Source organism: Gopherus flavomarginatus, chromosome 6 (genome assembly GCF_025201925.1).
Source record: "Gopherus flavomarginatus isolate rGopFla2 chromosome 6, rGopFla2.mat.asm, whole genome shotgun sequence".
NCBI lineage: Eukaryota > Metazoa > Chordata > Testudines > Testudinidae > Gopherus > Gopherus flavomarginatus.
In genome coordinates, this window is record NC_066622.1 from 131,223,680 (window position 1) to 131,236,726 (window position 13,047).

The window sequence follows — 13,047 nt, forward strand, 5'->3', positions numbered from 1 at the left end:
ATCCATCTGTTTTCCAGTTCTAGCTTTAAATCCTTATATTACAATTCAGAATTAATTTCTGTAATTTTCCATGATTTGCACTAAAATTGCTGAAGTGGTAAGAAAAAACAGATCTTTAGAGGTCAGCAGCAGCATGGAGACTATGAAGTGACTGGGTGCAAGAAGGACAAAGAAGAAAACAAGATTTATTTTATTGATTCTGATGTTCCAGTCACCTTCGGAACTAAAAGGATCAGAGAATTGGCAGAAATACTCAAAGCCATCATAAGTTACACTATAAAGTGGAATCAAAGAGACCCATTACTGCAATCTGCTTGGAAGTTTGTTCCTTTACAACACAAAAATAATTAGCCTCTGAGGCTAAATAGCATTTAGATTGCTGTACAACAATATATACTGCATGTTAGCCTTCCATGCCACTCTTGCTAGAATGAAGGTTCTAGCGTGTTCTCCAATAAAGTCAAGTACTGGTACCACTTAGCTGCAGATACTCTGTTAGTGCAGCATATTTGGAGAACCTGCTAGCGGATGTTCCTCTATCCCCATTGTCTGGAATCAAGAGCTTTCATTTCTTTCAGTAGCTCAATGGCTAGGAATTTACTGGTAATAACTTTATGATTCTTAATGTTAGTACTACTATTTTCTGCAGTCTTAAAATCTTTTATTTTTATTGTTCACTTTTCCAGTCTTCAGACCAAATTCTCCGAAACACTTCCATGGTACAAAAAAGCCAGGCAATTATTTCAGCTTGGTCAGAAGAATTTGTGTATGTATTGTTTTGCGCGCACACACACACACACACACACACACTTCAGCACTGACAAGATCCTTTTCACTTCCAGAAAAAACAGAGGCTTGAGAATTGTTCATTGCAAGAACTCTGCCAGTAAAAACAGCCAGAGTGGTATGCCATTTCTCTCACTCAACCAACTACAGAGAATTGCTTGAGTAGCATGGCTCTCTTCCAAAATATGGTTTACACTAGCAGAACACTTTCTTCCTCAGTGCGACTTTGTTCATAAATTTGATCAGGTTTCACATGTATCACCAAGTTCAGTAGATTTATTACGCAACAGAAATTGTAAGGGCTGCATCTGTCAGCACATCAAGTATAATGGCATTAGCAGTGGGCATACTCCCTGCACGGCCATGTAACTGGTTAGAACTGATGCTTCACTTCTATGGCTTCGCCTGACACACAAGAAGTGTTAAAGAGTCTGGAAAAATGGACAACATTACAACAGGCTACCATTCAACCTTGATTAAAGGCTTCAACAAAATAGCCAGCATGTGCTATCAAAGCTGCTGTCAATTCTCCCATCCATAATCAGGAACATTCCTTATCCCTTCATTAATACTTTGCAGTCTGGCTGAACCTTTGGAAAATATGCACGATATCTAAATTGGATAGCAGCACAGGGCAGACCAATATTCTGCTCAACATATGTTCTGCTGTGGCTTTTAGCTACAACACTCGTAGGCCTGGGGTAAAGATCAAATATTTCATCCTAAGATAAGACAAAATATAACGTCACTATATAAATGCATGGTACCCAATATAAATGCCCAAACCTTGAATACTGTGTGCAGTTCTGGTCACCCTATCTCAAAAAGATATATTAGAACTGGAAAAAGTAAAAAGAAGGGCAACAAAAAAGATTAGAGGAATGGAACTACCACCATCTAAGAAGAGATTCAAAAGACTGGTACTGTTCAATTTAGAAGGGAGATAACGGGAGGTGCAGGGGGGGGGGAGAAGACATGATAAATGTCTATAAAATCACAAATGGTATATAGAGGGGAAAGTATTATTTGCTTCATCACATAACAAGAACCAGGGGGTCACACAGTTACATTAATAGACAACAAAACATAAGGAATTACTTCATGCCATTCATAGTCAACCTGTGGAACTCATTGCCAGGGATGTTATGAAGGTCAAAAGTATAACTGAGTCCAAAAAATAATTAGATAAGCACATGGAGGATAGGTCCATCAATGGCTATTAGCCAAGGTGCTCAGGGATGCAACCCCATTCTCTCAGTGTCCTCAAACCTCTGACTGCCAGAAGTTGGCACTGGACAACAGTGGATGGATCACTTGATGACCCTATTCGGTACATTCCTTCCAAAGCATCTGGCACCGGCCACTGTCAGAAGACAGGATATTGGGCTAGATGGACCATTAGTCTGACCCAGTATGGCCATTCTTATATTCTTATGCAGTGCCCCAGGCGGAGCATTTAGAAGCCTTATAAGGCTGTTGGGCTTAAATCTGTGCAAGACCAATTACAATTCAAGAGAGACATATAAAAACGAAAATCTAATAAAGCTCACAAGGTTGAGAGTGACAACTGATATTTAGCTTTAAACTGAAAACAGTAAAGCATGCATTACTGAAGGCCATAGGAAAAAAGAGGACCAAAGCTAAGAAACAGGCCTCAAAGACTAGAGTTACACCAGACAATAAACAAAAATATTCATAGAAGCTTTAAAAACCCACTGTGGAAGTTAAGAATTTATTTTCATAAATAATATCCACGAAGTTGATAATGTATGCAGACTGTCGTTGGCAACATCACAGTAAAAAGGTTTTCCTCATAATTGCAAGAGCTTTGGAGGATAGGATTAAAATTCAAAATGATCTGGAGAAACAGGAGAAATGATCTGAAGTAAACAGGATGAAATTCAATAAAGACAAATGCAAAGTACTCTACTTAGGAAGGAACAATCAGTTGCACACATACAAAATGGGAAACGATTGCCTAGGAAGGAGTACTGCGGAAAGAGACGTAGGGACATAGTGGATCACAAGCTAAATATGAGTCAATAGTGTAACATTGTTGCAAAAAAAGCGAACATCATTTTGTGATGTATTAGCTTAAGTGTTGTAAGCAAGACACAAGAAGTAGTTGTTCCACTCTACTCCACGCTGATTAGGCCTCAGCTGTAGTATTGTGTACAGTTCTGGGCACATTTCAGGAAAGATGTGGACAAATTGGAGAAAGTCCAGAGAAGAGCAAGAAAAATGATTCAAGGTCTAAAAACATGACCTATGAGGGAAGACTGAAAAAACTGAGTTTGTTTAATCTAGAGAAGAGAAGACTGAGGGGGAACATGATAACAGTTTTCAAGTACAAAAAAGATTATTACAAGGAGGAGAGTGAAAAATTGTTCTCCTTAACCTCTGAGAATAGACAAGAAGCAATGGGCTTAAATTGCAGCAAGGGCAGTTTAGGTTGGATATTAGGGACAAACTTCCTGTCAGAATGGTTAAGCGCTGTAATAAATTGCTCAGGGAGGTTATGGAATCTCCATCACTGGAGATTTAAGAGAAGGTTAGACGAACACCTGTCAGGGATGGTCTAGTCAATATTTAGTCCTGCCATGAGTGCAGGGGACTGGACTGGACTAGATGACTTCGAGTCCCTTCCAGTCCTATGATTCTATGAAAATATATCCACTGCATAAATACCCCACACTCTTTATTTAAGTTTGATCCTCCTCCACATCTTACACCAGAGTTTTAGTGAAGTGAATGATCAGACTCCATAATGGGGATAATTTCTTCTTTTTTTCTAAAGAACTTTTCCTTTAATATTATAGCAGCTCAGAGTACTTGACAGAATTTAAGGAAACTTCTTGGGCACCAGTAGTTCTCTTAGGCATTAGGATTCAGTGTCCTCCAAATTCTTACCCTTCCCTAAAGCATACAGCATCACACAGAAGACTTTGGAAGCAGATGTTTTGAGTAACAAAGTGCACATTCATTAAAACACAAGATACTCCCTCTTTTTTTTTTCTGTAGATGGAAACTGATTCCTATTGCATGCAAAGTGCTTAGCCTATATTAAGACTTGTACAATTATCTAACAGGGTCCAAAGGAACACTCTCTCAAGCCAAATGCAAAATCCATGCAAGATACATTTGAAGAAATAGTATTTTTGTTTTAAATAAAAAATTAAACAGTAATATTTCTAAGACTTAAGAAAAATTTTGGATAAAACTACCCATGAATGTTATTAACTGACAGAAACAATAATACACAGGCATGCTGTTTTAGAGGATGTTCCTGAATGCTGTCTAGCTAATTTCGGTCTTCCTCCAAAATTAGGAAAAAAAATATATGGTGCTGAAGAAAAGTATTTGAGAATAGGACTCTAAAATTAGTGTTAGCATGCAAACATTTATAATAGTGCAGGACACAACAACAAGACCCTCTCTTGTCCTTTAGATTTTAAATAAAAATAAAATTCATTCATTGAAACAAATCCAATTATGGACACAGAGTTTAGCCCAGTGGTGGGCAACCTGTGGCCATCAGGGTAATCTGATTGTGGGCCGCGAGACATTTTGCTGACACTGACCATCCACAGGCACCGCCCCCCTCAGCTCCCAGTGGCCACGGTTCTCTGTTCCCGGCCAATGGGAGCTGTGAGAAGTGGTGCCTGCAGGTGAAGGGGCTGCAGGGACGTACTGGTCGCCACAACTCCCATTGGCCGGGAACAGAGAATCGCGGCCATTGGGAGCTGCAGGGGGTGGTGCCTGTGGACGGTCAACGTCAGCAAAAAGTCTCGAAGCCCACAATCATATTACCCTGATGGGCCACATGCGGCCCGAAGGCTGCAGGTTACCCACCACTGGTTTAGCCTTCTCTCTCAAAATATCTCTGCAGTAATAACTCAGAGCTTCTTACACTGTATTGCTCCAGATTCTTCTCTTTATTAGCCTCTGTATCTTCTAAATCTTTGTGTATTGCTGCAATCTGTCGTTTTTTGTCATTGATTGCCTGATCTAGAGACTTCAGTTCCTTTTTAATCCACTTATCCCTTTCTTCTTTGGAAGTAAACTGGCTTCCTCGGCCTTGTTTTGCATAAAGATCTGTTCTTTCCTGGGTAGCTTGTGCTAGTCTAGATAAGAGAGGGGAAAAAAAAGGTTTCTTTATAGTATGTCAAACATATTTCATTAAGATTTTATTCAGAAGATCTTCAAGAACGAAGTGCTATCAAATTAATTTTAAATCGTTAACAATGGTCAAACGACAATTTGAATTTTTTTTTGCACATTATACAATCATCTCAGAGAATGCTTTAAAATGAGCAAAGCAATTAAGAGGCACCAATTTACTTTTGTTTTGAATTTTCATTTATTCTCCATGGGTTGCTTTTTTAAAGCTTGAAAACAACTTCCTTTTCACTTATCAAGTTTGCCTATTTCTAATAAGCAAAAGATCCTCACTTCCTTTGTTTCTTCAACAGGGAAACGTCTCTGATGCCTCCTTGTTCACTAGTACAACAATGATTCTTTTAACAAAGCTTTTTAATAAGGTTCTTGAGAAACTATAATTATCTTCAAACACACACATAAGCACCGAATGTGTGCGCTTTTCATTTTATTTTATTTTTTTAATTTGTTGGTGAAAGGGGAATTTCTTTGTAAATAAAAAAACAACATTTAGACTCAAATGCATTCTCCCACTTTTTAACAGCTGTAATGTATATACAATTTTCATTATATATTGCTTTATTCCTTGCTCATTCTAAAATGGTTTAATTCCTTGTATGGTGAGCCACAGACCTAGCAATTCCTCGCTCTTCTTTTTCTTTTACACTGTTGAATTTGGGTTCCGTTTCAGCTAGTTCTTTCTGCTTCTCCTCAATTTTCTCAAGAAGCTTCTGTCTCTCCTTTAATAGTCTTTTCTAAAAGTAAAAAGTAATATTTAATACCAGTAACTTAGTAGATCAGTAATGATTCAGCAAAATTGAACATAGTAGGGTATTTCTGGAACATATTTTAATATTTGTAAAAATGCTAGCTGGACTCCACTGCTTATCTGACACTACGCTGCTTTGACACATGACAGTAGGTTCAGGAGCAACCTTGAATCAGCAAGGTTTGAGAAGGTGCAGCTACACTAGGAGGGTAACAAATATCAGTACAGGTCAAACAGTTGTATTTAGTGCTACTATACTGAATAATCTTCTTTCAGATGATTCACAACATCCTCCCTTTAGTATTTACCATATGATTGAAAAAGATGAGGACAACAGCTACAGCTAGTTTATTTTACATTATGGGGGCAGAAAGAAATAATTGATCTATTATTGTGTTTTACAGCACTCAAAAGTGTGTTACACACTTCAGGGCACAGAACTCTTGTATTGTTGTGAGGTTCTTGCAGTGTAATTAAATCTTACATCTATTAGTAGGTGTCATAATACCTTAGTACTGCTACTATACACATAAGTTATAGCCAAAAATGTGATCCATACACAACACTGAATTTGTACATTTTATTCTTACAGTTGCTTCTCACCCTTTGTTCACTGTTGCCAGCTAGTTCATCTTGCAAGTCCTTAGCTTTAAGTTCTAATTTGGTCCTCTGCTTAATCTGCTCCTGTCTCTCAGCACTGAGTTGTTCCTTCTCCTCTTTCATCGCTGAAATCTTTGTTTTCAATTCTCGAACTTGTCGTTCAATATCCTACACAAACAGAAGTATGTAATATATGTTATCAAACACACAAACCTTCTATCAGCTTGATCTAATCCACATTTCAGTACCCATTAAGGGAATTGGCACAAGACAGCTTCATTATTTAACCATTAAGATTAAAGAGAATGTGAAGAATATGAGAAGAAAAGAAAATTTGTCACTACAATATGAAGTCCAAAAATCTTGAAAATTAACCTTAAAAATAAGTTGGATTGTTTTATTTGCTTTAAAATTTAGGAACATCCACCCATAGGGTAACAGATTCCTAGGCCAGAGGAGTCTGTTGTGATCATCTAGTCTGACCTCCTGTAAAATACAAGCCATAGAACTCTCTCAAAATAATTCCTTTTGAATTAAAGTACATCTTTTTAACTATCCAGCCTTGATTTATAAATGGCCAGTGATAGAGAATCCACTACGAGATTCTGTAAACTGTTCCAATGGCTAATGACGCTATGTTAAAGATGTACACCTTATTTTCAGTCTGAATTTGCATAGCTTCAGCTTCCATCCATTAAATTGGGTTATACCTTTCTGCCCTGGACTGAAGAGATTATTATTAAATATTTGTTCCCTATGTAGATACCTGTAAGATTCAACAAGTCACCCCTTAACCATCTCTATGTTAAGCTAGGTAGCTGAATTCTTTGAGTCTATCACTATAAGGCATGTTTTCTAATCCTTTAATCATTCTCATCGCTCTTCTCTGAACCCGCTCCAATTTATCACTATCCTTCTTGAGCTGCGGACACCAGAACTGGACATAATGTTCCAGCAGTGGTCGCAACAGCGCCAAATACAGACTTAAAATAACCATTCTACTCCAATTTGAGATTCCCCTGTTCATGCATGCAAGGATCACATTAGCTCTTTTGACTACAGCATTGCATTGGGTGCTCACATTCAACTGATAAAGCACCACAAACTGCAAATCTTTTCCAGTGTCCTGATTCCCAAGATAGAGTTCCTCATCCTGTAAGTATGGCCAACATTCTTTGCTCCTAGATGTATATATTTGCATTTAGGCATTTTATTTGTATGGGACCAGCTTACCAAGCAACGTAGATCAGTTTGTACCACTGACCTGTCCTTCATTATTTACCACTCCTCAATCTTTGAGTTGTCTGTAAACGTTACAAGTTATGATTGTGTTTTCTTCCAGGTCATTAATAAAAATGTTAAATAACATAAGGCCAAAAACCGATCTCTGAGGGTCCCCACTAGAAACACACTCAATGATGATCCCGCATTTACAACTACATTTTGAGACCTATCAGTTAGCCAGTTTTCAATCCATTTACTGTGTGCCATGTTAAATTTTCTGTTGTTCTAATGCCTCACAGAAGTCTAAAAATATTAGATCAACACTACTACCTTTATAAATCAAACCTGTGATCTCATAAAATATATTATATACCTCTACCCCGATATAACGCTGCCCTCGGGAGCCAAAAGAAATCTTACTGCATTATAGGTGAAACCGCATTATATAGAACTTGCTTTGATCCGCCAGAGTGTGCAGCCCCCCGTAGCATTGCTTTATCGCTTTATATCCAAATTTGTGTTATATCGGGTTGCATTATATCGGGGTAGAGGTGTGTATATATATTTTGAGGTGTGTACACACACAGCGCAAATTGGTTTGACAGGATCCATTTTCCTTTGATTGGCAGTAAATAATCAATTAACTCCAAAGTCTGTGTTTAAATTCACTCAGATTTGAGACATCAGACTGAAATGTTCTCACACAAAGTAACCCAAAAGACTTTTCAAAGAAATTAGACTACATATAGTCAATGCCCATTTTAGCATACTGCTTCTAGATTTTACCTCCATTTTATCTCTAGCATCTTGTTGTGCGTCTCTCAGCTGCCTTGATTTCTCTCCACTTGTCTCTCGTTTGGCAGAAAGCTGTACAGAAATAATATTGCTCAATTAATAAGTTCCTTTTTTTAATCACTCATTGACTCAGAAATACAATGTTAATTCAGTACATTAATAAGCATAAACGTTTCACAATTTAACTATTCTCTTTAGGATAAGTAAATGTCCATACCAAACTATGTAAGTTTAAATATTAAGTGTCCGTAACAAAGGAAATATGTAATGAAGGGTAACAAGAAGCTTTACCTCATCAAGTTTAGCACGTGTTTCATTGAGTTCCTGGTTATAAATGGTGTATTCTAATGCTCTCCTCATTTTATCCCACTTCTGATACTGAGCGAGCTCTTCTTTCTCCTCTTCCAGGGTATGTAATCGCTCTTCAATGTACTTCAACAACTCATTGATTTTCTCTCGTTTACCCTCTTTAGAAAATGAGAAGCAAGACAAAGATAGCAACAAAATTATTATAATATTCAGAATACTTGTTTTTTCTTTACATCATTCTCTTATCTTTGACTCATAAGCAAAGCTTTTGATTTGAAAAAGCAGATTGACTGAAATGAAGATCTAGGTCTGGAATTAACTTTCAGATACATCCTCTTTCCAAAAATTCCTATCTTCCAAGGCTCATGCTATTCCAACTCTAGTTCTGTTTCTCAGTAGGGGATAGTTAATAGGCAACTGTTCTGAGCACACATGTAACAGAATGAAGTCACTGCTGGACTTTGCCAAAAATATTATATGCGGGTATTTTCAAGAATCAAGTATAAAAATTGAAAGCTCTATTTATAAAGCTACTGCACTCTAAGTCTGAGCTCTAACTGAGTCTAATATAAATTCCATGTCTCACAAGTACACGGTAATTTAAATCAATTCAAATGTGTGTTCTACAAGTTCACAATCCAGAAATCTAACAAAGATAATTAAATTTCAAATGAAAGTTCAGTCAAAAGACCACACAAACCACAGACATCCTCTTCCATAAAGTAAAGAGAATGGAGTGATGTAAAGGGATGCTAGGAGCCCTGGATCTAGCTGGGGGACAATTTCACCAGTGCAGAAACTGTAGAATACAGTCACGGGCTGCCTTCTGGGGACCTCCTCACAAACTCTGGCAGAAGGACCATACTGGGGTGGAGAAGTGTGTCAGTGCAAGGCAAGTGGGTGTGTCTTTTAGGTAACAAAGACTACAGACTCCCAAGAGTCAACAGGTTCAGCGCCTTTTATACTGCCAGTTGTGTAGAGCAAAATAAAACCACTAATTTAAACAGATCGCTAAAAAGAAGAAGAAAAGTGGGTGCCGGCATATTAATGCATGCAGTTGAGCTACAATGTCCAAGATACAAGATTCACTCCAATGAAGCTAAAGCAGATCACAGAAGGCATCACATCTATGTCTAGAAAAGGGAGCTGGCGTGCAACTTGTGGCTCAATCCATTAAACACCAGCACCAAAGGGAAAAAAATCTATCCACTTCTACAGAAGCTAGAATACAGATAAAATTTACTACAGTAAAGAACATTTTGGAGATACAGAGGGCAATGGGTTTCAGCAAACTAGTCTACACTACCAGAAAGTAACAGCTCCTGAAAGAGGCAGGAGAGTATGCAAATTATGCAAACAAAATTTTCATGGGAAATTGATTAAATACATAACCATCATTTCTCAAACAGTTCTCTTGAGCAGTTGATGAGGACTTTGTTTAATGGCATATTGACATGATTATTCAGAGTGTTTTACAGGCTTTCCTGAATGAATATCAAGCTGCACTGAAGAGTCTATTATTTAATACACAGTTTTTTTAAGCCTGGTATAAATACAACTAAATTGCATACATGAGCCAATCAACTTTCAAAAGCTTTAAAGAAAGTCAGGAATTTTCAATAAACTAGATCAGTATTTTTGCCTCTGTAGGACTGTATGATTGCACAGATTTGTGCTTTCTAAAGGCACTCTTGTCATCTACAAATTAGCAACATACATCAAAAGTACCGGGCAGGTACTATTTTGGATGACGTAAAGATGGTTGTGTTTAAATTGACTTCGGTGTTAAATTCTAATACAAACAGATACCACAGGTCATTTTCAATGCATGGCGATTTTTGATACATCTGAAAAATAAACGATAATTCTACTTATATCAAAGGTTTTTGTAAGTTAAAAAAAAAATTACATTTAGTCAACATGAAGATCATGAAAGACAAAGGCCAGACAATTTGGAGATAGAGCTGTTAGTCCATTGAGTATTCCTGGATTGTTGGTGTTGTTTGTTTGTTTTGGATGTACACGTTGAACCTCTCTAGTCTGGCACCCTCGGGACCTAACTGGTGCCGAACCAGAGAATTTGCCACACCACGGAAGGTCAATGCAGAGTGCCAGCAGATCTCCAGAGGCGTGGAAAGTAGAGATATGGGGGGGGTGCTACAGCACCCCCAGGATTTAAGCCTAGCGTGGCCCCCAGCCGCCGGTACCCTGCCCAGGGACTCTGATGCCAGCCCCAGGTCCTCCCCCTCCCTCCCAGAGCTTGAACGCCATGAATCAGCTATTTGCGGCACTCTGGAAGTGCTGGGAGGGAGGAGGAGGAGTTGATACGCATGGGGGAAGGGGGGAGCTTGGCCGCAGTGGATGCTCCGCACCCACTAATTTCTCCCCGTGGGTGCTCCAGCCCCAGAGCACCCACAGAGTCGGCACCTATGCCGGACGACAGATGTTGCTGGACCAGGGAGTGCCAGGTTAGAGAGGTTCAACCTGTATAAGAAAATGAGCAAGGTAGGGAGATGAGAGGGAGAATGAGAGAAAGGCATCAGAACATGAACTGAAAGTGTAACCAGCGGCCAGGTACTCCCCAGCATAATGAGACCAAATTCCATGACAATCACAGCTAAATCCAGCTGCAACACTGATCTATTCTCTTCCCACTCCCCACCACAAATGCAAACAACTATGGATCACAGTTGAAGTCATCCCTGCTGTAAAAGCAGTCAATCATTTCAGGGGGGTGTTTTGTTTTGTTTTTTGGCACAATGCTCATCAGGCAACCTAGCTCCAGTTCCCAGGCCTTGAATACTCTGATATGGTCCAGGCAGCCAAAATCTCAGAACATTTCCTCCTTCCTCATGTATACCACAGAAGGGATCAGCTAGGAGCCATTTCCACAGATTTGGCTCCTGGACCTCAGCTGTTCTGCTTTTCAGGCAGTTCAGCATGCCAGCCTGCACGGCTAGATCCCACACTCTAAGTAAAAATTAGGCTCTAATTCTGGCTCCATGGAACAGTGCAAGGAGAACACTCAGTAATCCAAGTAACTCCCACTCATGGGGAAAGCTAGAGAACAAGAGACAGCTGCAGACAGGACCATCTAGGGCAAGAAGATAGAACCAAACACTGGAAGTCTGTTTACAGCAAGAGTGAATTCCATTGTAAAAATAATTTGATTTCTGTGGCATCTTGGAAAAAAGTGTCAAATTCTGCATTTGTGGAGTCCACAGGTCCGCGACTGAAATAAACGGGAAAGTTCACAAAAGTTAGAACTATAGTTCCAGGATTCCTGCAGACTCAGGAAGACATCAATGCCAGTTTGCATGCTCAAGTTATGTCCACAAATAAAGGCTAGAAATGTAACTTTTAAAAAGTGAAAATTGACTCTGGAGCTCGAAGCAAATTTCATGGCTGAAGAATATATGATGCTCTGGCCCTAATTTTGAATTTTCTGGCTTTTTTAAGTTTGTAAGCATCATAACCCAAGTTTTTTTTTTAAATATTATTTATTTTAGCAGTGCCAGTGGATAAAAATTTTCCCTCCCACTGCTTTGGTGCAGAACGCTGTGTACTGGTTAACTGCTACCTGCAGCCTAGCAGTAGGTTACATGTGTAGATGTTCTATAGAGTTTGTGACGCCCTTTGGGAATCTTTGAAGTGAAAGAAAACAATGTAAAATAATTTAAATTATTAAATTTATTAAACATTTACAAATTAAATCAAAGAATTAATTTTAACAAGTTATAAACCCTTGAAATTAGTGCAACTACTGTGGCATGAACCAGGACATTCCTTATATAAAAGAAACAGGAGATAAAGAATTATTTTTACCTGTTTCTTTCATTAAGGAAATACTTTCTTCTTTGCGCTCATCGTACACTCTAGTACCAGCTACTTCTCTTAACAACTTCAGTCTTTGAGAGTCAGGAGCTGTTGCCATCTGGTTGATCTAAGAATTCAAGAAAACAAAGTTATAAGATTACATTTTGAACATCATGTTCCTTATAATGTTCAACATCACATAAGAGATCTATTACGGGGCATGTCTCTGATAATTGTTTAATTACAGCAGAACTTAATTAATTCTCACTTCATTTATCAAGAAACCTGTAACTCTTTCCAGTTAGGTATCATGCGCTTAAAATCAGGCTAGTATGAAACATTCAACTGAAAATCCATCCTGCCAATTTCTGATATGTACTTGCTTAGGGATACAATTCTTCAGGACTGGGTTTTTTCAGGAAGATTAGAAATTCTAATTTACCCTATTTTCCTCCTTTTGAGACATCAATTACTTTTTAAGACACAGGAAGTTGTATACTTTTATGATTCTGCTTGTAATTCATTTTTATTGATTTTCAAATGCTAACAGACTTTACTGAAACCCAATATAAGTTAGTATTTCTTGGACT

The 13,047-nt window shown here is 38.3% G+C and overlaps 1 protein-coding gene across 1 annotated transcript in view; it reads right to left on the reverse strand.

Annotated features, from left to right (window-relative positions):
• The window catches only part of SMC3 (structural maintenance of chromosomes 3), a 51,920-nt gene that overhangs the window by 20,983 nt on the left and 17,890 nt on the right, over nucleotides 1-13,047 (reverse strand). The window contains exons 8-13 of the mRNA XM_050957993.1: nucleotides 12,467-12,584; nucleotides 8,624-8,799; nucleotides 8,324-8,404; nucleotides 6,317-6,481; nucleotides 5,578-5,699; nucleotides 4,697-4,910 (exon numbers count right to left, since the gene is read on the reverse strand). Coding sequence (XP_050813950.1) covers nucleotides 4,697-4,910; nucleotides 5,578-5,699; nucleotides 6,317-6,481; nucleotides 8,324-8,404; nucleotides 8,624-8,799; nucleotides 12,467-12,584 — 876 coding nt within the window. The remainder of the gene's footprint in view (nucleotides 1-4,696; nucleotides 4,911-5,577; nucleotides 5,700-6,316; nucleotides 6,482-8,323; nucleotides 8,405-8,623; nucleotides 8,800-12,466; nucleotides 12,585-13,047) is intronic.